General features: G+C 52.0%; 1 protein-coding gene across 6 annotated transcripts in view; it reads left to right on the top strand.

Moving 5' to 3' along the window:
- The window catches only part of LOC144726724 (receptor-type tyrosine-protein phosphatase delta-like), a 341,659-nt gene that overhangs the window by 235,032 nt on the left and 81,123 nt on the right, over positions 1 to 25,504 (top strand). For all 6 annotated transcript variants that reach the window (XM_078605566.1, XM_078605565.1, XM_078605563.1 and 3 more), the window contains 6 exons: positions 13,351 to 13,620; positions 15,896 to 16,005; positions 16,673 to 17,147; positions 20,379 to 20,509; positions 22,549 to 22,693; positions 24,520 to 24,954. In XM_078605566.1, the coding sequence (XP_078461692.1) occupies positions 13,351 to 13,620; positions 15,896 to 16,005; positions 16,673 to 17,147; positions 20,379 to 20,509; positions 22,549 to 22,693; positions 24,520 to 24,954 (1,566 nt within the window). The remainder of the gene's footprint in view (positions 1 to 13,350; positions 13,621 to 15,895; positions 16,006 to 16,672; positions 17,148 to 20,378; positions 20,510 to 22,548; positions 22,694 to 24,519; positions 24,955 to 25,504) is intronic.

Here is a 25,504-nt window from a genome sequence, read left to right as displayed (position 1 = left end):
CTGTAGAGCAAGCTCTGGGGAAGCCCTCCAGGGGGTATTTTTGGCCCACTAGTCAGACGTTTCGAATGAGGTGGCAGTACCAACACCCCATCACATGTAGAACTGCCGGTAAAAATAACGTTGCCATACCTATTTATACCGTTGGGGTGGACATAGGTGGGGGACGATTTCAGAAAGTTGCACCATTCTTTCAACTTCCGCCCATGCTGGGAGATGGAATTTAACCCGTTACCTCTGGATTAAAGTTTCAATGTCCTAACCATGACACCACAGCACCTCCAGGAACAATCTGTATATATACACACACATAAGTTTAATTCTAATGAGCCTTCCAGATCCATAGCCTCGGGATTAATAATCAGGAGCAGCGATGCCGCAGCGGCTGCAGAGGCGTTCGATCGACCGCACGCAATATTCCGATGCAATCTATGGAGCCGGCGCTTTGTCCCGCCGAGAGTATTTACTGGAATCTCATTGGGGAATACGGAGGGTGGTGGATGATGATGAGGGGAGGGAGGGAGGCGAGGGAGGGAGGGAGGCTGCAGTGCTGGATGGAGAAGCTGTGTCGAGTACGGATTCATAAGAAATAATGGATTCCCAAACATTAGCGTGGGGTGGTTTACATTTTTTTAAAAAATTGAAACTTCGACTCAAAATCTGTTCCCAACTAAAACTCGTTCTTTTAATGAAATGCAATTTACGCGAAAAAACACGCTCGGCAAGGAGTCGATACGCGCCATGCCGTGCATGTCGCGGCTGTCGTCTTGATGTGACTCGAGTGGTTGTCACCTGCCATTAAAAAAAAAAACACCAGAATGAAAAAAACGTTTCCCGAACAAAGTTGTATCTTCGTTGTACCGTAGCTGCGCACTGCCAAATATGCCGGAATGCACACGTGGGAAGAGAAGCATGGGAAGGGAATTGTCAAAGCAGAGTAAAAACCGTGCCTGGCGTGATTAGGAAAGACAGGGTCTCGTGCTTGGCAGATCGAGCAGAACAACGCGTAGGCTGCAAGGGTGGCGTCGGTGTTGGCAGCCACTGACGGTGTGGGTCGTGTTGGCCACGTGAGGGCAGGAAGCGTAGGGCAGACACTGGCATGTTTGACTCTCCGTGTGTCTCTCTTCCCCTCTTTACGTCACCCCATTGTGTTCTGCATCAAAACCTTCGCCCCCCCCCCCCCCAGAGAAGCGATAACGTTGTTGTCTTTCATTCCTCCCGCTCTCTGGTTCGCGTCCAGCTCGATCTCCCTCCCCTACTGGCCACGTTCAAGTAGGCGTCGCATTGAACAACCTCGCTCGCCCAACGGCCCCTTTTTCCGCCATCAAGTGCACGTACGCGCGTGTGCATCAGTGCACGCGCACGGCCGTACGCAAACGCACTACACCACTGGGCTCGCGCGAGCACGTGCACACGTTTTAAGCTTGCCTCTGCGGCGTTCACTTAAAATCTGGGCGCTTGCATGCGTATCCACGCCCCATTCCCACCCCTCCCTCTGCCCCCCTTTCACCACCCCCCACCCTTCTCCACACCCCCTCCGCACTTGGTTGTGCACGTGCATGCGTTCACACCAGGCGCCTCGCACGCTGTGCTCCACCTCCCCGTCGTCAACGTGACACCCAGGTGCCAACCTGCACGCGAGTAACGCCGTTGTCGTGGTGTGCGCGCCTGTGCATCGGCTGGGCTCGGCGCTGCCAATTCATGTCATGCGCCCGAGCCTCTGCGCACGTGAGCGTTCGCGTGCGTTGCACGACGGTGGTGTGGTGGTTGGCGCGCCGTGCGACGATCCTGGTGACTGAAATTCGATTCCCACACATGGCCGGCCAGGCATCGGTGACGAATAGCTGAACTGGTCCTGGAGTCTTCCCGAGGTCTACTCTGCGGTGTGTAAACATCAGCGCCTGGGAAGACAAAGGTGGCTGGATGTGGTATTCGCTACACTCGTGCACCGTACTGGCCTTTAACAAGTGCTCACTAACATCCCAGCAGTCTGTAAGGTTACCCGGGGAATCTGTATCTTCGTGTGAGTGTGTGTGTGTGCACGTGGCCTGTGCACTGTGGGTCTTGAGTCTCCTTACTCTTGCTTCCCCAGCCCCTGGCTGCTGGTACGCAGCCGTGACTAACGTCGCTTGAAAGTGCTCCGCACGCCGCAGGCCGCTGAAAGCCTCGGCATGCTCCCCTTTTTTTCATCTAAAATTACTCTGGCCGTCCCTTCGGGGGCCGAGAAAGCTTGTTGTTCATTTTAGACGATGGTACTTGGTGGAAGACGCTCTCTGTCTTACGCCGGGGCCCACGAGTGGGTTTGGTGAGCAAGAAACAACCGTGCCCAGGAACTGCCGCCACTGCGCCGGGTACCAATTCGCGTTTGATTTCAAGAGGCAGGGGAGAGAGCATCTCCATGGGGGAGGCTGGCGGGCAATTGAAATTGTAAAAAAGAAAAACGTGAGTTTCAAAGCATGTGCTCGAACCTGGACGGTGAGGGTTGGACGTGCCTTCCGCTTTGCCCTCTGCACAATTGTACCTTTTCTTCTGCCGGCTCTTGCTTCATTCAGTCGTGCGCGAGGAATGATCGGAGCCGCCCAAGGAGAGCCTCGTCCCCAGTGTGGCGAAAAATGTTTTGCCTTCGGCAGAAGTGACGGCGACGGATTTTATTGAGAAAATGACGCGAGCCTGTGCGAGTGAATTAGTAGTTCGAGCCGCAACTTATTTCTAGGTCATATTGGTCACGTATCAAAAACGTCACGGGTGGCGTCAACAAGGATATTGCTGGGATAATTAAGTTGGCCATAATTTATAATTGCACAGCTGTTTTTGCCGCAACCGAAGCCCGGATTTACTGTTGACCCCGTGCCACTGACGTGCATTAGTCTGCATAAGCACATGACACTCAATTATCGTGCGTGCGTAACACGCGCACTTTTTAGAAGTCACCGTGAACTCTACTTCCGTCAGGTGCACTTCTGCGGCCGTTTGGACCCCTCTTCCTTCCAACATGACCAAGCCACCGGAGCTATGTACTTTTTAATCTAGATTGAAAACTCATTTCTAGAGAACTGATTTTTTGTGTTTAGTTCGTTGTCCTTCCCCCGCACCTCCGATTGGCGCGGTTGGCCACGTAGGGTGCGAACGAAGTTCAACGTACATACGTCACGACGGCCACCACGGCCCTACGTGTCTTCGTTCATCTTCGTCCATACTCGTCAGAATGAGAGAAAGCACTTGGCTCCCAGCGTTACATTGGGCTTCATTTTACTTAGCTGCCGCGTGTAAGGAAGGGTTTCAATGTTCGTCTCCCAAAAGAGAGTGCCGATTCGGTAACGCTTCCACTGAGACTGTACCGTGGTCGTGTAGTGAAGTAAGTGAGCGCTCGACACACATGCCAAAAGCCACGCATACCGAGCCAAGAGCCCGCAAAGTTGACCCACGATATTTATTGACTTATCTGTAATTAGAATCCGCGAAGCACCGGTGCGTGCCAGATCGAGGACAGGACAATCGAACGTTCAACTCGTGGGGTTGAAATCGGCCCATCGCTCGGCACAGGATCCTTATTGCCGTGCAACATTCTGCACAGACGACGGTTGGCAGGTCAATAATGAAATGATAGCGAATGCCTGGGGCTTGTCAGAACAATGCCTCGATGCAGGTTCTTTTTTGTACTTTGCTTTCGCCACTCTCGTCAGTGCCGATAGGTGAAACGAGGTTGGGCGGGGAGGTGTTCAGATACCACCTCTGCTACTGATGTCAGCGGTGGCTGGGAATCAATCTTAGGTCGCGAGGTTCATTGCGGAGTGCACAGACTACCGGTGCCATCTTCTTGGTTCTTTCGGTAAAGTCACGTAGAAGGGAAATAATAAAATAATATTATTAATATTATTATTTCCCTTCTACGTGACTTTACCGAAAGAACCAAGAAGATGAATCCCTGCAGTCACGAAAGCTTTAAATCGAAATTTACCGGTGCCATCTCGCAGGGCGCGTAGTTTTTAGATGCCGATGACTGAATACTCTTTCCGCACGCGAGCACACGAAACCAGCGCGCCTTTCGTACGCGGGGCATACACCAAAGCACACCTACAGTATGCATATAGAGTGACGCGTTTGCACACGCACGGGGCGTGGGTGCGTGCGCGCATGCACCAGCAGACGGGGATTATGGTCTGCCGTAGCAGAATAGCCGATTTAACACGGCGTTTCAGAAGGCAATCTTTGCCACTAATGGGATGTGCGGTTGACATTTGGCGAGTCGATGCATGTAGCGGCATGCTCCCGGCCTCATATAACAGATGACGTCTCTCAGTGGATGCTGCCCGCACGCAATGCGAGAGACCTACGCCGTTTGCGCGCGTGCGATTCACATTTCAGTTTTTAATCTCGGCACCGAATCAACGCTTTAGCACAACCCCTTTGACTCGTCCGGCTCCTTTTCGTACGGTCGGTTGCGACGGGAAACGAAAGAAACACAATTTGGAGGGGGGGGGTTGTCAATACGGATGCAGGCGGAGGGGTGTCGGGAAATTCGGGGGGGGGGCAGCTCACGGTGGGCGAGAAATGTGGAGGTTTCAGAAGCGAGCGTGCTCGGAGAGTGCCGTCGGTTGTGATGGGGGGGATGTCGGGTTGCGGGGGGTGGACACGTTCAGGATTTAGAAGGGCAGGTTACAGAGACCGGCGTTGGAATGGCACTCCAGTGGTCAGTTGCCAAGGGGACGGGCCTGAAAGCCAGATGGATGGTATGTTGTAAGAGCAGACAGGTACTTTGGAAAACAAGTAAATAGTGTGCAAGAGTTGAGTGTGTCTGATGGAAGGAGTGAAGCGATGGTGAGGTGTGATGGTATTAATTGCATTGGTCACAGTGACCTCTTGGTCTTCGCGAGAGATCAACTCGCAGGCCGGCAATCTCTTCAGCGCCGTGGCAAATGAGCAATACAAAATGTCACGATCAATAGAGTGGGCGTTGTAATTCAGTTTCCACTCTAAGGCGTTGTGAAATTGACTCGTATTAATAGTTTGATTTTATTTCATATCGGCATTGCAAAGAGAAAAGTTTCTCCAAAAGATACCACTGTGAGTGAGTGACACTCCAAAGTAACATTACTTTTCTCAGTTCATTCATCATCATCATCATAAAAGTCGTGTTTTTTCTTACTGGGCATTAAAGCGTGGCACGTAATCTCTGGATATGCCATTGTCCATCGTTCCTGACATTTGTGCGATGAAGCCCAAATAATCAACGAAGCACTTTCCGCACTCAGCGGAACACCCATGACCTTTGCCCCACTCTTGTTTCGCTCACCCAGCAACCGCATGCCACCTGTCAACCCCTTCTTTTCGGATCTGAACTAACGGTGGTCTCCAAGTGGTGTGCGGCAGGATCGGTTGGGTTTGTGGCGTCGCGCGTGTCGGTGAACGTTAAGGCGGTGTTCCACATTGCAGCGTCCACGTTCATAACTGCTAGAGACAGAATCGGTGTTCGCGACGTTGTTTTGACAACAAACTACCACGATGACACGCAGTGCATCGCGGGAGCGCGCAGTCCGCCGTTCCTGTTTGTGGTCTTTCATCGAATAAAGTTTTTTTTTTTTCAGCGAATGTTTTTACACGTGACTTTTACACAGTTACAGCACCAGGTACGCAATCAATATACAATATGTAATTACACACACAGTGGATGTCAGCCCACGTAGCCACAGAGCCACGTGGCAGCCGCCTCCTCCTCCTCCCCCAGCACGTGCAGGGCAACGAGTACCGTGCCCGACACGTACTCGCGCACTTAGTCATCTTCGGTGATTTTTTAAAATTTCGCTAATTCGGGTCGCCGTGCCGGCGCAGGATCTCCCGCGTTCACTGTGACGCAGACGGCGTGCGGCTTTTACGGTTTATACATTAATACAAATGTATGTACAGTACAACATACGTATGTTGTATGTTTGTTGTATCCACATATGTATGCACAACATATGTTGTATGTATGTTGTATGTGTTCATGTTGATGCTATGTTGATGCTGGCGCAGTATCTCGAACGTTCACTGTGAAGCCCACAGCGTGTGGCTCTTGCGATGTATACACCCGCAGCATTAACCAGGCTAGTTGCCAGGTTCGAACCGCCAACCTTGGCAGCACGCGACGAACGCGATCGTGCTTGCCCCCCCCCCCGCGCGCCCCTTTCGACGAGCACGGTTGGCTACGTACGGTGTGAAAGAAGCTCACCATGCATGCATGCATACACGCATGACCATGTCACCGCCCCGAAGACATGGGAGAGTACGATTTAACACGTGGGCTTTCGCGACCAACTCAGCTCTCGCTGTGTCTGCCTGCTTGATGCTCGTTGTAATTACATGGCGAAACGTCGTACTCGGATTGGAAATGTTGTGGGTTTTACTCTCCAACAAAACCGGCGTGCTGAACGAGTAACGAATGGGCATGCTTTGTTTAAGTGGAAAACCTTACTAATTGGCTGTGTCGGGTGGTGGCGGGTTTAACGACACATTTATATTTTTGTGATCTCACCATTGGACGAGAGTGCAATTGCATTCATTCGTCAATCACGATTGATTCTCATGATCGCGGCACATGCTTCAAATTGTGCTCGTGAAGAGTGGACTTGTGGTTGCCTGAATGTACCCACGAATGAATGAATGAACGATAATGTGCGTCAACGAGACATCAAAAGAAAGTTACCGAATGACACGGAAATACAATGTATTGTTCAGTTGAACCGCTGCCTTGAATCACGACAATTCATCGTTGCTTGTTAGGTTGGCGGGCTAGGAAGAGATCAGAATCGTTACATCGCAAATGTAACTCATTCTCAGACCAGGCGCATTGCACTTTGATTACATGACCCAAAAAAACAGTCATTGGCGTTGCAGCGGAGCATCTGAGTGACAAAGCCACGCAGGAGACAGACACGGTGACAGGCTGCCCCCCCCTCCTCCCCGCGTTTGTAGCGGTGCGACGACCACTGACGCCATCGTTTTAAAATCGGTTCCGTTTTTTTTTTTACCCCGGCCACACCGCCACGCTCTCCCGCTCGATGGCCACGGTGGGAGACGCTGAAATTCAAGCGAGCGCCAGGGGTGGAAACAGGAGTGCCTCCTCTAAGTGCCCTGCTGTTCGACCCCTTGCGCCCTGACTCTCTTCTCCGTTTGTAATAACATTTGAGGGAATCGGTTTTGGACTCCGCGGCGATTTTTTTTCATTTTTTGCCAGTCCAATCTCCGCGCAACGTTTAGACGTAGCTGGCGGCCCCGACTGGCTAGTCGTGGAAGGTCGTGAGTTAAGGTCGGAATAAAAGGGGGTGAGCAGGAGGTGGTGGTGTGGAAAAGCATTATCGTAGCGATTAATTGTAATGCAAATGGGTGATGGATGTTGTTTTTGCCCACTATGTATGTGTCTGAGTGTGTGCTTGCTATTCTTGGGCTGCATTATGGGGGGGTGTATTTTTTTCCAGTTGAATGCATCTGTGTGGGGTTTTTTTTCCTTCTGAATACTCATTCAAAATACTGACTTTTTTTTTCTGGAGCAGACACACTTATGTAAGTAAGTGAAATAATATATACAGCCCTTTTCTGGACTGCATTATGTTGTTTTTTTTTTCCAGTTGAATGCATCTGTCTGCGATTTTTTTTTTGTCCTCCTGAATACTCATTCAAAATACTGAAGATTTTTTTTGGAGCACACACTTTCTTAAGTAATTCAAAAAAAACATCCTTTTTATAAAGCGTCCTGAGTGGGCCGGTCACAATTGTTTCTTGGAGCCAGCCTGCATAGTAAACAGCGGTTATGTTTGCCTCCAGGTTTTACTGCTAAAACTCGCTGGGAGTTTCTGACGGAGCCTCTGGCAAAGCGAATGCTTTCTCTCTCTCTCTCATTGTTCAGTGTCGTTGTGATGAATGCGTTCAGAGTTGTGTGGATTGAAGCGTTAAGAGATAGCAGAACACTCGCCAGTGTGGGGTTTTTGTGCGCGCGTGTGCATATAGATGATTTGAACCGGTGCCGGGCCCCCCTCCTAGGTCGACTCAGCCTCAAATTATGTGGTGCGTAAACATCGGCACTGGGGAGACAAAGGTGGCCGGGCGTGGTGCTGGCCACCCACCCCCTCGTGTGTGCCGTTCCGGCCTTCATAGGTGCTCGCTAACAGCACTTGCCCCAAGAGTATGTTTAAGGCTATACGGGGGATTTTTGTCTTAGTATTATTTCAGAATCCGAATATTTATTTATACTGCCGGAATCCGATGAGCTATGAAGCTCTTTGTTTACAGATGCCCAGTAGCTTTTTCACAGATGTCCAGTGGTGTTAACATGGTCGGCTTACATTCCAGATAATGTCGGTCGGATTCCAGACCCAGGTGATGATGTAACGTTTTATTTGGGGGGCGGCGGGGGGGCGGCGGGGGGGCGGCGGGGGGGGGGGCGAGGGTTGGGGGCGGGCGAGGGTTGGGGGGGGGCAAGCTCTCCCATCTGTCACTCCTCTTGGTCACCCCAGCCAGCGGGTTTGCGGCTCGGCTTACTTGTAGTGAGGTGAACGGTGGGTAACTCCTTACAATCTGGTCTGGTCCGCATGGGAGAGCGGGGTGGAGAGGTGTACGCCTAACGCAAGGGGAGGGAAGGTCTCGCTGATGGAGGTGTAAGCCCTTGGTGCACGGGGTGACCTTCGGCACAACGATCTCTGCTCTTCCGTGAGAGCGGGGTGCGTTTGATATTCATTGCTGCGGTCATCAGTTTTGTTATGAGGGGCGTAATGCGTTGATTAGCGTCGGTGCTTGCACTCGCTCGCTCACTGTGAACCCATCGAATATTTGGTGGGTGTGAAAACAAAACAAAAAAATGTGTGTCTTCATTTAATTTGTTCGTCAGGCAGCCACGAGAGGCGCTAAAGAAATGAAACATGCATAGATTAGTATCACGATGTGAAAATAAATATTCTGATCGAATTGTGAGGGGGGGGGGGGATTCATTGTAATTGTTACAGGACCAGTTATTGTGGAGTGATTTGTCGTGTTGGTTGGTAATTGGTTCTGTAGAGCTAAAACGGGCACGCCTTCTTTCTGATTGGCATCTGTCTATTTGTCTTCTCTACTTGCTTGTCCACCTGCCTGCCTCGGTTTATCTGTCTGGTGTCCACCTGTCTGTCTGATCTGTCTGTGTGTCTGAAGTCTGTTCTGTCGACTTGTCTGTTTGTTTCTGTCTGTCTGCCTCTCCCTCTGTCCGTCTACCGGCCTCTCCGTCTGCCTGTCTGCCTGTCTGGCTGTCTCTCTGCCACGTTCTCCATTCCCACCATGCTTCTCTCTGCTCACTGCTCCGTGCTGGCGCCAAAGACAAAGATCCCCCGTGTAGCCTTGACAAACTGTTCAGGCAAGTGCTGTTAGCGAGCACCTGTGAAGGCCGGCACGGCACACGAGGGGGTGGGTTTGGCCAGCACCACGCCCGGCCGCCTTTGTCTCCCTAGTGACGATGTTTTACACACAGCACCAGGTACCCATTTGAGGCTGAGTCAACCTAGTGGAGGCCCAGGACCGATTCAGATAATAATCACTGGTATTGGTCGTGAGCGGGAATTGAATTCGGGTAGCCGGGTTCGGTGTGCAGCTTGCTAATCGCTCCACCACCGCTCCCAACACACACACACACACACACGTACACACACACGTACACACACACGTCCATGCACATCAGCAATTCATGTGCAGCTTGATTTGGAATTCTGCCAACTCGCTCGGCGCTTTTTGCATGGATAGCACGCACCTGCTCGCTCTTTCAATGAAACTCACACGAATGGTGAAGAAGAAAAACCACGCAACTCTACCGTAAAATTATTATTTCTATGATCTAAACAACAACAAAAAACCCCCCACTGAATCCCGGGCGTATCTTAAAGCGGTCACCTGGGCGCAGACGACGCCTGAGACCGTTGTGCAAGCTCCCAGCGGGCTTGCCCATGCAAAGCTGCGTTTCGTGGATAAAATGCAGACGCCGCTCTGAAGATGCGTCTCGGCTGCCTCTTATCTGCCTCTCAGTCTTTCTACTCTCCACTCTGCATGTCTGCTCGCTCGCGCTGTAAAAAAATAAATTAGGAGCAGTCAAAATATTTAAAGATCACTTCTTTTTTTTGTTGCACCACAACAGCGGTTGGATTTATTTTAAATCTGTAAATTTTTCTCAATCTTCTGCCCGCCCCCCTCTCCCCGCACCCAGTACAATATATTCTAGGATATTTACCCTAACAATGTGGCCGACCGCATTGAAACATTGGGTAAACAACGCGTCATTTTGTGCCTGCGTCTTAAAATGTGGCCGCGTAACCTTTGAAGCAGTCCCCGTACGCGGTCGCACATTCGCTCTCAGCCCTGAGATTCGTGCATTACCGATTACTCGTGCCATTCCCTCATTTCGCTGCCTTCCTATCAGTCCACCTGCCTCCCCCGTCTGTATGCCCACTGCCCCCCCCCTGCTAATACGCCAATGTTTACTGTGCGTCCATCATTGGTTCAGGATATACACGTGCCTCTCTCTCTTTTTGTTGTTGTTGCTAAAACAAATACGATGCTTCCCCCCTACTCCCCACGTCTCTTCCGCCTGCCCGTCTGCTCGCTGTGGCCTTGGCGAAGCGTGCCTGTGGGCCGGCTGTCCTCCACCGTGTCCTGTGTGCATGTATCCCACGTGTGCGTGCATGCGTGCGTGCGCGTGTGTGTGCATGCGTGCGCGTATGTACGCCTCGTCTGTGACGCAGCGCCGGGGGCCTCCGTACGTGTGCGTGTGTGGGTTTCGCTCTCGCTGCCGTGACCTTGCAAACGCCTCCGCGCCTGGCGGTGGCAACGTCTGCTCCACCACGCTTACCAGCCCTGCTGGCGTTTGCTTTCCATGGCAGGGTCTTGCGGTAGACATCGCTCAGACCTAATTGGGGCGATTCGTTTTTACGTATATAAATGCTTCCCACACAGCGTTTAACTTCGGTCGAGTGTGCTCAGGGCAGCGATTCAGCAAAATATTTCCGCAACTGGCACACCACGCCCAGAATAACTCTTCCTTACAGCTGTGGGTACTGGTCACGTACAACCTATTCCATTCTCGCAGTGGCCTGAAAATGTTTAATTGCAGTCAGACCTGTCCATGTTGGCATACAGCTTCCACCTTTCCTCGCCAGTCATGTGCCACTCACTCACTCCAGTAAATAAATGCCTGGCTCTTACCTAGTTCGCCATTGAGAGCGAGCAGCTGTGTTATTTTTTCATACCTAATTTGTTGTATAATTAACGTGTGATATGTTTGTTTTATTTATTTCACCCACTTATACGCGATTAAAGACATGCCCTCTAGCAAGTTATATTTCAAACAGCATATTTTAATCCCTAAAATAATGATAATCAGATTACAGAATTTCCCCCCAGCTCTTTTTCTACAGGTGAAATATCAGAGCATGAAAGTATAGATTTTTAAGGCATTCATGTTGACACCTGAATCCACAGCATTGATGATGGCCATTATAATTATTAGTCGTAAATAATTTATTTTACATCTATGGGTTTAAAGATTTGCCTCCCCCCCCCCCAATAACTACCCCCACCCCCTGCGCCCCATCCTCCTTAAACTCCGCATCACCCCCTGGCGAGGAGAATAATTTTCACAATTCAGGTTTTGTGATGTGATCTAAGAACTTTTTTGACTTTTACAAATGGCAGGTTGTGAACCTAGTGACTGCAGGTGTTTAAGAGAAGCCCTCTTCTTGTCGTACGGCCGCTGATGTGGATGCAGAGCGACGGCCAGAATGTCACATTCGGGTGGTCACGGCCTAACGAGGCGTGCCAGGAGCAGGGAGTGGCGCATCACTTTAAGAGGACCCTAGATTTGAAGCTTTCGTGACTGCAATGATTCATACTCTTTGTTTTTTTCGGTAAAGTCACGTAGGTAAAAAAAATATAATAAAAATAAAAGGATTTAGTTGTTTTCATTTTTTTTTACCTATGACTTTACCCAAAAAAAAGAGTATTTAAGAGGACCCATTGCATACGACATCTAGAATTCTCGCACTTAAAAATCTACATTAATTAACAATATACAATGCATCAATACACCTCTCGTTCAAAATAAATATAATGTATTGTGGAGGAAAAAAATGTATGAAAATGTCACGTGTTAGCAGTCAACTTGCTTTTTGTCTGGAAATGTGTGTTTTTTTTTAATGCTCGGTGCATTCTGTAGCCGTACACAGAGCTCAGGCAGCGTGTGTGTCTCGAGCCAGTGGTGCGGTTGACACGGAGCAATGCAACAATTTGCCCCTCGAGTTGATTCCTGAATTATCACGAGATCAGGGTAACGATATGGGGGTCATGATTCGAGGTCACGATATGACTTGATAAGAGATGTTTTTATCACATTGCGGTGAATGTAACATCTCTATCAGCTACCAGGGTCTCTGTTTGCTTGCAACAAATCATCACGATCCTCCTCATCATCATCAGCCACGATCAATCCACTGCTGGATGAGGGCCTCCCCAAACCGTCGCCATCTCTCACGATCCACCGATGCAACACGCCACCTGCAGCATTAACAATCCACTTACAACAAACGCGACTCGTAAATCACTGCTTCTCGAAGATTCAACGCGCGCGCGTGTCGCGAGTGTGAGAATCGATTTCAATCCGACGATCGCCGCATCGTAACCTCGCGTGCCTCTAAACACTAAATGTGAACAAAGTCTCGGCGAGAACGAGAGATGCACCCTGGCAACTCTTTACCCTCTCCAGCGTGGAGGCCGCACGATTGACTTACTCCTCGTTCCGCGAGGCTGTCTGTGTGTGGAACCAGCTCAATCCAGCTCTGTGCCGACGTAACACTTGTGCCCTTGCGCACACGGCCTAGGCCATCGCGCGTTCACCCATCGCACGTTCCCCCGTTGCGTCGTCCGCCGTGCGTCCGCCCGTCCTACGTTCGCCCGTCAAGGGCACACTCGTTCCGCATTACTCTGCTTCCCATGGAACGCGCCCGACCCAAGCAGAGCTCCAGAAGCTAAGCAGGTTTGAGCCTGGACAGCGCTCGCTTGGCTGGCCACCATACACGCAGCAGGTTGCTTTGGGCTGCTGCGGGGTCACGTGGTGGGTAGCTGAGGGTCGTGCAGCGAGATTGTATTGTTCCGTACAACGGCCAACTCTGGGCACTCCTCCCTCAGTCGCCCACATTGAACAGCATGGGCGAAGTATGGTCGAACAACCCCCACGACGCCCCACGGCATTGGGGGGGGAGGCCCTCGTCCCAGTAATGCATTGACAAAAGGCTGTGCGTGTGCATGAACATTGTGCATCCGCATGTCTCTGTGGCTCCTCTCTCTCTGTCTCTCTCTTGCTTCCTGCAGTTCGCACCATCCCGCCTCGCTTCTCCGTCCTTCCCGCGAGCCACGAGATCATGCCGGGAGGCAGCGTGAACCTGACGTGCGTGGCCATCGGCTCGCCAATGCCGTACGTCAAGTGGAAGCTCGGCCACAAGGACCTGACGCCGGAGGCTGATATGCCCATCGGGCGCAACGTGCTGGAGCTCACTGGCATCCAGGAGTCGGGCAACTACACCTGCGTGGCCATATCCAGCCTGGGCGTCATAGAAGTGGAGGCACAGATCACCGTCAAGGGTACGCCGGCGCGACGTGCTGCGGCGCGTATGTATGGTTGAACTTTTTTCGCACCCTACGTCGGCCAAACCGCGCTAAACGGAGGTGCGGGGGAAGGACAACAAAGCAAACACAAGAATCAGTTCTAAAGAAGTGAGTTTTCACTCTCGATTTAAAAGCGCCATAGCTCCAGCAGCTTCCTAATGTCGGAAGGAGGAGCGTTCCAGACGGCCGCAGAAGGGCATGCGAAAGCGCCAGGTCGTGTCGCGATGTGCGGTCCCCAGCTGTTGGTTAGCCAGCGGTACAGGCGCCCCAAGAAGAATTGGAGTTGACGTCGCAAAAAATACGCCCACAACAATTTGGACAAAATTCGTGGATGTTTTTCTTTACCCCCACCACCCCCCCCCCTATTGAAATAGATGACGCAAGTGCCGATTGGGCTGACTGATGACGGAACTTTTAAATAAGTGGTAGCGCACAGACAGTAGACTCAGCACTGAGTCAGTAGCCAGTGGTCACGTGGTTTTGATGTAATTATGATTATAGCGCGGCCGGATGGATTAAACTTGGGTGGATGAAGTTCGCTCAGCCTGTCTGTAATGTCACCAATACTCACCAGGTGCCATTCGCTAGGAGACACCCCCAACGCGCAATGTGTGGCTGTGACCTCTGGCGGTTTGAACTTTCGTCTCCTGATCATAATGGATGTAAGTTCAACTGCCGGCTGAGGATCAATTCGGCCTGTCATCTCTCAAACAGGGCTGGGTAGATTGAGTGCGGGTTTTGAGCACACGCTTGAAATTACACTCAGACACGGTCTCGGTGAACACTCGGATGAGAGAGGAAAACGCAAGTCAGGAGCACCATCGGCACCGTTAAGAGAAGGTAAAATGGGCTTGGCAGGACATGTTGCTCGAAAGAATCACGTTTTGACACCGAGGCTTTCGCGACCAATATTATCCATGATAAAAGTTGTTTTTGACTTAGATCGCGTAAATATAAATGTGTCGTTAATCCACCACCACCCGACGCAGCCAATTTGTAAGGTTTGTTGATTCTGGCCTGATGAAGCCGGTTGTCATCACCAGCAAAACGTCGTATGCAAATGTTGTCAAATGTTTACTCTCCAACACATAGGCGTGCTGAAGTAGTCACGAATTGGCACGTTTTGTTTACGTGACAAACCTTACTCATTGGCCGTGGTGGGTGGTGAAAGGTTAACGACACATTTATATGTATGCAATCTAACCCAAAACGAAAAGCCTCTTTTCTAGAAAGAATGAAGGCCAGTGGGTCAAGATGAACAATGGAGTGACAGCCAAACGAAGGAAAACTGCCTAGAGGATGTGCATCGATGAAACCGGCTCGTACGCAGGTGCAAGATAGATTGTGACAGTGAGAAATGATGACAGCCCGGGGGAGGCCTTCATCCAGCAGCACGTCGAACAAGGCTGCTGATGATGACAATGATGTTGTCCAAAAGCAGAGATTGGTCTCCGTCACGAGAACGTGGCAGTTTTACCGCACACCCTCAAGGCACCAGGGTCAGCGTGCGTTGGAGTGGGGAGAGAATTCGAAATTATTTTTTTCCTCTCCAAGATCTAGTCAATGGAGCGTATTGAAGCATGACTGGCTGCGACGCGGCCTGGTGCTGAATAGCTCTGCGCAGTGCGACTGCTGTGTGTTACACGAGCCGCACAAAAAGTGCAGGAGAGCCCACGGCCTTAACCATGACACAAGCCAACCCTTTTGAGCAGCACGGCACAGGCGTGTCGAGGTGCGGCAGCCTGAGCGGAGCGCGAATGCAGGGGCCACGGGATCGTAATTTATCACGAGCACGGTGCGCGTGGAGCGGAGCGAGCGGTGGACAGATTGATACAAATTTACGGCAACGCAGGGGGTCAGGGAGAGGGTCACATGGGGGAGAATGTTTTTAGGCTTCAGCAGATTCGGTGCGCTCCGCTCGCAATTATGGATCTGGCCCTGTTTAAGCATGCACACTCGGTTCATTGTACGTCATGGGACGCGTTTCCATCACTAATCTGTCCAGTTGTATGATTAATGATAACAAAAAAAATGCACACAACGGAAATTAATTACAGGCTGCCCTCCTCGGGCCCCGCTGCTCAAATTTCCTCTCCGGCTTATCCCACCTCTTCCCTCCTCATCTGTGCCCCAACCCCGCATTCTGACCCTAACCCTAACCGGCCAATTCTACCCAACTGCCTCCCCTTATCCTATTCACCACTGCTCCATCATTCCCCCCACCCCCCTGCACCCTCCCCACCTCCTCCAGCCCTGCCGAAGGCCCTGGGCACGTTGACGATGACGGAAACGACGGCGACCAGCGTGACGCTGACGTGGGACTCGCTCAGTCCAGACCCTGTCCTCTTCTACATAATCCAGGTGAGGAGGGCATGGAGCATGCCGATCCATTGGGCACCCTGGTGGTGAAGTGTGGTTTTTATCCCGACCCTGACGCCTGGATGTTTGGAGTATAGACCACTGAGCTATGTATGTAGCTCTTTTTCAGAAGCGATCTGGCCTCAAATTATAGTTCAGCAAAGTGGTTTATGATGTTGAAATTTATAGCAGCCGAGTACTCTTAAACGCACGTCGATTCTGAATGTGGAGGGAAAAACTGGAGGACCCGGAGAAAAATCCACGCGACCACGGCGAGAGAGACGTGTAAATTCAAAATATACAGCAGCAGGTGTCAGGGTCGGGATCGAACCCACGTCCTCCTGCATACCAGGCGAGGTAGTTAACATCCGCAGGAGACCACATGCTTTCTCAGTGATGATTCCTACATTACCCAGCCACAACTTTACTCACTTCATCTTCTCACCTGCGGGCGCGCATACAGCCGCATGCTTGAGTTGCAAATGCAGTGTGTGCGTGCGTGCATGTGCATTAGGTAGGCGGTTGTGGGAAGCGGTAGTGTAGTGGTTTTCGTGCTGTGAAAATCGACCGCAGCGTGGGCACCCCCACATCTTATGCGGATATAAATGCGTGCGTCGAACGAGCGATCTCCACCACTGCCCGCCTGACCCCCCCCCCCGCGCCGCCGCAGTACAAGCTGCAGTCGTCGGAGGGCCCCTTCCAGGAGACGGACGCCGTGCCCACCACCCGCTACACGGTCGGGGGCCTCAACCCCAACTCGAAGTACGAGATCCAGGTGCTGGCGGTAAACAACATCGGGCGCGGGCCGCCCAGCTCGCCGGCGTTCGCGCGCACGGGCGAGCAGGCGCCGTCGAGCCCTCCGCGCAACGTGCGCGCGCGCATGCTGGGCGCACCCACCGTCCTGGTGGTGACGTGGGAGGAGCCCGAGGAGCCCAACGGGGTGATCTGCGGCTACCGCGTTTACTACACCGCCGACTCCGTGCAGCCGGCGAGCACGTGGCTCAAGCACAACGTCGACGACAACCTCCTCGCCACCATCGGCGGGCTGCTGCCGGATGCGCTCTACGCCCTGCGCGTGCTCGCGTTCACGTCCGTCGGCGACGGGCCCTTCTCCGGCGAGATCTACATCAAGACCACCATGGGAGGCAAGGAGGAGCACCCGCGCACGCGCACGTGCCCGCGCACGTGCCCACGCACGCACTAGGGTTGCTACGGCAGGAAAGCGTTTAAAGGCAAAGGTGCAGCACTGCAATTTCTCGTTCTGGTCGAAAGGCGTCCGCTTAAAGGAGGAGATGCCCTGTAGAGGGGAAATGGTGGCCGAGTAGTTTGTTATGCTGGCCAGACGTCTTAGAAGAGGTCGGGAAACTTGCACTTTATCCCACCGCACACACGATCTGGTGATTGACTAACTGTGGTGTACACCTTCATATTGCGGTGTATATGTAAACAAGAATATATCTTGTTATATCAGGAGATCCACGATAATGAAAATATCCGTTTTACAAAGTATCATCGTATTGCGCTGAGGCCCAGAACAGGTTCAAATATTCGTCACCAATGTATGTTGAACTTCTTTCGCACCGTACGTGGCCATCCGCACGAATTGGAGATGCTCACGCCAACCGATGTTGGCCGCGGAGCGGAAATCGAACCCGGATTGCCGGGTTCATGGCCCAGCACGCTAACCACTGCGCCACCGTTGCCTCCAGCGGGAGATGCACGCACCAACGCGCGCATGCAGCAACACGCACGCACCAACGCACGCACCAACATGCACACACCAATACGCACGCTCGGGCAACGATGCGCGCGGAGCAGAGGAGGAGGCACGCAGGCGGTCCATTTGCGGCGCAAAGGGTCATTTCTTTTGGTATCTCAAAAGGCATCGGATTAACGTCTCGAGCTGGAGGGAGGAGAGAGAGCGCCTCGCTCCCCGTCGTCGTCGGGAGGCGCGGGCGACAAACGCGTCGCGCGGTGAAACGGGTGGACAAAAGTGCCGCGCTCCCGCTCGGTGTTAACCTTTGTAAATGTCAGCCACCCCGCTCCCATCGCGGCAGCGGCGGCGCCACGATGGCGCGGCGAGCACGGACCACTTCTCCCTCGCCCACGTCGCGGCTGTGACAAGCGAGCTCGCGCCAGCGCAAATTGCTCCCTTGGCGTGCGCTTTTGGGTTCGCGCGTGCCACACGAAGGCGTGGGGTTTTTTTGTTTGTTTCGTTTGATACACGTGCGCGCAAGTGCCGTGGTGTGTAGGGCTAAACGGGGGGGGGTGAGTACCCCCACTCACCCCCCCCGGGGGTAGTGGGGGTCGGGGTCTTTGTTATCCTCGGTGGGGCACGGTCGCGGAATGATAGGCGCGCTGTGCTACGAACCCAGCGACACGGGTTCGATTCCTGCTCACGGCCAACACCGTGACTGATTATCTGAACCTCTTCTGGGCCTCCCCTAGGTTTACTAGGCCTCAAATGAGTACGTGGTGAGATGTGTAAACATCGCCACTCGGGAGACAAAGGCGGCCGGGCGTGTGGTGCTGGCTACCCATCCCCTCGTGTGCCGTGCAGGCCTTCATAGGTGCTTGCACTATCCCCAACAGTCTATTAAGGCTATGGCAGTGGGGGGGGGGAGAGGTCTTTGTTGTGACACGATTTAAGGGCGTATGAGAGCGTGACATGCATCATTTGTCATGTGGGCTATGTCATTGTGTATTGACTTTGTAAAATGTGTCACGTCTCTGATGCTGCTTCGTGTGTGGTGTTTTTTGTTGTTGTGCCGCTACGTGTGTGTGTGTGCACGCACGCACGTGTGCGCTTGGTGATCGTTAACCGCACTTGCCCCAAAAAAACCTGTGAAGGCTATACCGGGGGATGGGGTGGGGGGGGGGCCTCTGTATTTGTGTGCTTGCTGGAGTCGTTATCACCAGCGGTCACCAGCACTGCAACTGCTCGACCTGGCGACCTGAGTTTGCTTCCTGCTCACGGTTAACATCAGTGGCGAATATCTGAAGCCGCCCTGGGCTTCCCCTAGGTCAACTCGGCCGTAAATTAGTATCTGGTGCGGTGTGCAAACACCGGCACTGTGGGAGATAAAGACAGGCCGAACATCGCTGCAGGCAACACCCTCGCACTCGTTGCGCTGTGCCGGCCTTAATAAGTGCTCGCTAATGACACTTGCCCTAACATACTATACAGCGGCAGCTATATGCTGGGTGGTGGTGGTGGTGGTGGTGGTTCTACTTTTGTTCTCTTCTATTTTAAAGGATATTTATTCTGGCCACTGTTTGCAGAAGGGTCTTAACACAAGTAGGTCACTACATGTTCAAATGCGAGTAACCATCGCTGTGGTTTTGTTCACCAGGGTACAAAGAAAGCCCAGCTAAGCACTGGGAACGCCAACCCCTGCGTGGGGTGGCCCAAATGTGGATACAAACCCGCACCATCTGACCCTGTGGCTTCAAATGAACTACGGGGTGTCTCTGATATGTTTTTCCATATGGGTTTTATGGCGTTGGTGTCTTCTGTGTGTTTCACAGTCCTGAACCGATCTGTATAGCATACATATCATGCTCATCGTTAACGCTGCATTGTATGCAGACACGTGTAATGAGACCAGACTTCTCTGGCAATGACTGTGCTAGATTTGAAGCTTTCGTGACTGCAAGGATTCATACTCTTAGGTTTTTTCGTTAAAGTCACGTAGGTAAAAAAAAATTAATAAAAGTAAAATAAAAATCACGACGTTTCGGAGGCAACACAAGCTTCCATCTTCAGGTGGAACCGTCACAGCACGCTTACTTGATACAGCAATCGAACTACTCCGATTGCAAACTACTCCAATTGCTAAGGCAGTGCGAGCGATGGGTGTCGTTGAGTTCCTTGTGTTTTCATGTTCATGTCCTGTGCACCACTGCCAAAGCAGGCGTTAACTTTTTTGCATAATAAATATAAATAAACAGTTCGGAGCAACGGTCCTGAAGTCGCTGTCTCCCCTGCTGGTGGAGAGGCCTCTATTGGCCCCGATGTCTTCGAAGGGATTGGAGTTACCCACACTTTGTCCCACCGCACACAACATAGCCATCGACGAATTATGTGGCTGGGTGGACTGCGGTGGGGGGGATTTAATAAACCTGCCCATAGCTACAGCTGCCGACCTCGAGACATCGAACCGGCGACCTCTGGATTTCGAGTCGAGTATGCATATACATGAAAATGTAGTCACCGACAGAGGAAAGTGGAAACAGATGACGAAACGTTCAGCGGACACCTACATGGATCGTGCTGATGATGATGATGATAATAACTTAACATCTTGCCACAGCAGAATCCCTTCTATGTACGTTGTTCTGTAAAATAAAATTTTACGTGCTTTTTTTTCTCACAGTTCCTGGCCAGCCGGTGAACCTGAAGGCAGAAGCAGAGTCCGACTCGAGTATTCTGCTGTGCTGGACTCCCCCGCATTATGGCGACATCACCAGCTACGAGCTGAGCATCCGCCACGGAGACAACCAGGAGGTGTGTGGGTCGTTCCATCGGCCACACTTACAGGGGTCCAATCATCGAGACGCAGACCCTTTCATCAGGTGCACCCTTAGGGGTGTGCTGTCGTTGCAGAGATGCATGGACCATTCCATCATGCACATTCACAGGGGTCCTATCATCACAGAGATACGTGGACTGTTCCATGAGTCACACTTACAAGTGCTCCTATCATCATAGAGATTTGTGGACCATTCCATGAGGCAGAATCAATTATCATTGTGGGTTACACTCATATAAAACTAAAAACTATTTATTTTTTTAGCAGGTAAGGCTAAATGAGCTGTGTAGCTCTTTTTCAGAAGCCACCTGGCCACAAATGATAGCTCAACGAAGTGGCTTATCATCATTGCGTGGAAATTGACAGCAGCCAAATACTCTAAACGCGTGATGTTGATTTTAAATGTGGAGGGGAAAACCGGAGGACCCGGATAAAAATCCATGTGGTCACGGGGAGAACATGCAAACTCCAAATATACAGCAGGCGTCAGGGTCGGGGTCGAACCCACGACCTCCTGTATAGCGGGCGAGGTAGTTAATATCTCGCCATCGTAGCACCGATATGCTGTGCTTATCGGGGTAAACTCGCCCTCACTGAGTCATTGGCACTATGCTCGCCACGATCTTAAAAACAAGAAATTGATTATTAAACTAAATCACGATCCCGAATCACAATATTTCATCAAAGCGTGTGGGGAATTATCAAAGTGTACTGATTTAATAAAAGTTAATGTTCAAATTATTGAACCGTCATTTGCCAAACTTATTGTATTCCTGGTGAAAGCTCAAATTACAAATTTGAAAAGTACGTATAAATTAAATGAAAATGTCACATTCCATAACAATGTTTTGTTACCCTGGCCCTCCCGTGCAATAGTAGGCATCTGGTTGAATAATAGATTGATCAATCACGCTATTCTCTATAATTCCCACCGGGCTTAGGATAGTGGATCAGTCAGTGCATATGTTTGTGTATAATTCATGGGAAATGTAGTAATATGCATTAAAATGAAATGAGATTTTTTTTCTCTGAATGTTGAACAAATAGTGACGATTTCAACTCACAGGACTTTACCGAAAGAACCAAAGAGTATGATTTCAACTTGCCCCGTTCGACCCTTGAGGATTGATCAAATGATTGCCACGTTGTGAAAAGCCTCCAGTGTTCGTCCTTTGGATGGACCCATCCCCCTCCACAGGAATGTGGAATTTCAATTAAACCAATGACTCGCACTTTAGAAAGTAATTTATCACCATTCGTTACTCGTTTGAGAGTAAAATCAAGTTTGGGTTTCATTGATGAATAAAGTCCCCAAAGGAGTTCATAGACAGCCTCGACCAGATGATGTTGGGGGCGAGGGGGGAGGGTGACGATGGTGTTGACGACGACGATCGTCAAAGAAAATATTTTTAAATATTTGATCGCAAAAGTTAACGTCAAAAATCCCTTCTGTCGAACCAACACCTCCGTCCACCCGACGTCTAGAAACAACTCGTGTCCTCCAGGTGGACGGCGACCGGCGACTGTGAACTGCAATATAAAATTCGCCGCGTCCACCTAAAAAGCAATTGACAAGTTTGTCCTCGTGGTGTGAGCAATCAACCTAATAACCCCCGGCCCTCTTGTAAACGAGTCTTGCGATTCGGTGAAACTCTGATGGGAAAATTAAGGGCTCTGTTATTATGAATTAATTTAACACGGGAGACCACATATTCAAAACCGAAGTGCAATAAAGTGAAGACAATGGTATTGACAACAATGATGGTGATGATGACGCCAACGACAATGATGATAACGACGACGATTATGATCATGACAGTGGTGATGATAAGAGGATGAATGTATGTTGAACCCCGTTCGCACCGTACATGGACCAACCGTGCTAATCGGACAACCGATCATGATGGTGGCAATGAAGCCAATGACTACGATGCTGCTGACGATTGACGACAGTGATCGTCGCAGCCTCCGGCTTGGCGTTAATTGCGCGCTGACTCGCTGGCTCGCTCGCTAGGAGGTGGTGATGCTGGAGCCCACCATGACGTTCCTGCGTGAGGGCCTGCAGCCTGACACCGTCTACCACTTCCAGCTGGCGGCGCGCTCCCAGACCGGGCTGGGGCCCGCCACCTTCACCGTCACGGAGCGCACCATGCAGTCAAGTACGCGCCACGCGCCCCCCCCCCCCTCTCGCTCGGCCCCCCTGGGGACGTAGGCCAAGCAGGGATCGCGAGCGGCCCAGCGGCTCGACGGGTTGCGGCGTGCGCTTACACAGCCGCTATAGCACCCCCCCCCCCCACCACCACTACGTGCTCACGGTGGCAAAGTCAAAGGTTGCAATGGCACACGGAGTGCGCACAGAGCTGCCCTGCGACTTCAAATAATATTCATCCTCAGTCATAGACCGCAACGTGGCAATGTTGCAAATTTGAGCGATTGTTTTCAAAAACAACATTGCACCTCTTTGCAGGTGCAACTGCCGTGCCGCCGTTCTCCGTATATATATCGAAAAACGATTGCAACACGTGGAACAGTTTCCCCCCCCCCCCCCCCCCAATATCACCAAACCCGTTCATCATGTGTGCATGCACAACGTGCGTCTGCCGGTGATTTTCGATGCAGCCTTGTTTTGGGAGCCCCACTCCCCTGGTCCAAACGCGCACCTCGTCCCTCTGGGTGCATTCGGGCGTCTCGGCCGCGACCGGGGATGTCGCAAAGTCTCCGTGCCTCCGATGTCGTCGTCCCCCCCGCGGGTTTGGATCACGTGCTGCCCCCCCCCCACCTCCCCCAATCCCGTGCGGCGCGACTTGAGAGAGTAGGACAGGTTTCGATTGTTTCCTAAATGCCGTGCAAACGGAAGGGGGTTGCCAAAGGTCAGCGGTGATGCATGACGGGAGGGGGGGGGGGTGTTGGCTGGAGGGGGAGAGGTGTGAAGAGCACGAGGAGTCGGGCACCCGCTAAAAGTTCCCCGGGACCTCCACGCGGCCCCCAGCGGCAACTCTGCTCCCACGAGCGTTTGCCGAAAATGCCACCCGCGGCGGAGACACGAGGACGGGAGAATCATGCGCAACGCCGTGCGTTTGATCATACGCGACGTCACCAGGCGTTTTAATTGGCCCAGGGGAGGTATTGTAGTCCATCATTGTTTGTTTTTTGGGGTGGAAGCATGCATGCGGTGTGCCCGCGGGATGGAGAGCTTTACTTTTATCGTTATTTAAGTTGTCGGTTTATTTAGCTGTTAAAGGGATATGGATGTTACGGCGGAAGACTTTTTGGATGACTCCACTGAGATACGTTTGGGCGTTTATTGTTGCGAGTGGTGCACTCTGCCACCCTGCCGCTGAATTTATTATTGTTATTCAAATAATTATTTCACAGCTAACTGGAAGGTTTTAACGATGATGGCACTTTGCTTGTAATTTCGTTTATCTTTCAAGAAGGTTTTTTCACCGCTAATTTATTTGCGTCCTTAACCAGAGTTTTTTTTTATTCTTCTACCACGCCTGCGGTGGTTTTAATGTTTTTGTTTTCACGTCACTGGAATTGTAAGGCTCCCGCTTTTGCTTTTCTTTAGGACACAGCGCGGTCGTGGGAGTCTAATCGCGATGCTAATCGAATGTTCGCAGTCACTAATTCAAGGCGTCTCTGATGTACGTGTGAGAGTGCAATGTCCTTCGCGCTGAATTTCCGCGTTTGGATTACAGGTGTGGGTGTTCGAGAGGCTCAGCCTTAACAAAAAAGTTGAGCCCCCCCCAGACCTGCAGGATGAGTCATCCAAACATTGACTAACTTGTACTTTTCACCCCCATAGGTCATTAACATCGTGTTCATATTTTACTAACCAAAGAAAGTTGCTCGCGTTTGTTTGCAGTGGTTTCAGATGTTTCCCTCCATTACCATGACTCACGGTGACCCCTCCCTCTCCATAAACCCTCCCCCCTCACACCCCCCCCCGTCACCTCCACCACAATCCCAACCCGACCCACAGCCCCCTCCGCACCCCCACAAAACACGGCGTGCGTGGCCCTGAGCTCCAGCAGCCTGCTGGTCAGCTGGGAGCCGCCACCCGCACACAGCCGGCACGGCCCCATCACGGGGTACACGGTCGCCTACAGGGCGCTGCCCAGCCAAGGCGTGGCGCACGCACCCAACAGAGACGCACCGCACACAGACGCAGACGCCGACGAGTCGGGGAGGAGGGACGACGACGAAGGGGAGGAAGGGGACGAAGCGCACGGCACGGGAGGGCGACCGAGCGGGGGGGGTGGCTGGCGCCAGACGCCGTGGCAGCCCGAGGATCGGAGGAGCGTGAAGCTGCACGGGCTGACCAAGTGGGCCCCGTACGAGGTGACGGTACGGGCCCACACAGTGGTTGGCCCGGGGCCCCCGTCAATGCCCATCCAGGCACGCACACTCGAGGATGGTACGTCAAGGTGGGGGGGGGGGGGGCCCTTCTGTTCTGAGCCGGCCCCTGCCGCAGCCACTCCGCCCACACCATAGCCATGGCGGCCGGACCGACACTCTAACGTGGCTCTTGAGTGTTTTCCCTCCTAATCTTGGTGTCTTTGCAGCTAACGGTTGTGCCTGGCCCGAGTCCTTCTCTGCCGACTTTCTGCACTGCTCTCTCGTGTTCTCTCCGGTGCTCCACGCCGCTGCGCTGAGCGGTTTTCCGATTCCCGTTCCGTTTTCTGACCTCGACCGCTCAAAAAGAGCATCCGCTGAGCCAGACTGAACCCTTCACAGCTCCCTGCGGCGGTGGTCACTGACGCTCCGTGCCCTGTGGCCTCACTCCACAGGCTTCCTGCTCACCTTCTCTGATCGATTCCCTGTTGAATCTCAAGTGTACGTTCTGCTGCTGCTGCTGTTTTTGTGCATGTGCGTGTCTGTGTGTGTCTGTGAGTCTCTTTGTCGGTGGCGCGTGTGTGTAGCGGGGAGCGGCGGTGTAGCGGTTAGCACACTGCGCTGTGAACCTG

Source organism: Lampetra planeri, chromosome 24, assembly GCF_965212315.1.
Source record: "Lampetra planeri chromosome 24, kcLamPlan1.2.h2, whole genome shotgun sequence".
In the NCBI taxonomy this organism is placed as follows: domain Eukaryota; kingdom Metazoa; phylum Chordata; class Hyperoartia; order Petromyzontiformes; family Petromyzontidae; genus Lampetra; species Lampetra planeri.
The sequence above is the reverse complement of the archived record's forward strand: the minus strand, read 5'-3'. Positions and strand labels throughout refer to the sequence as shown.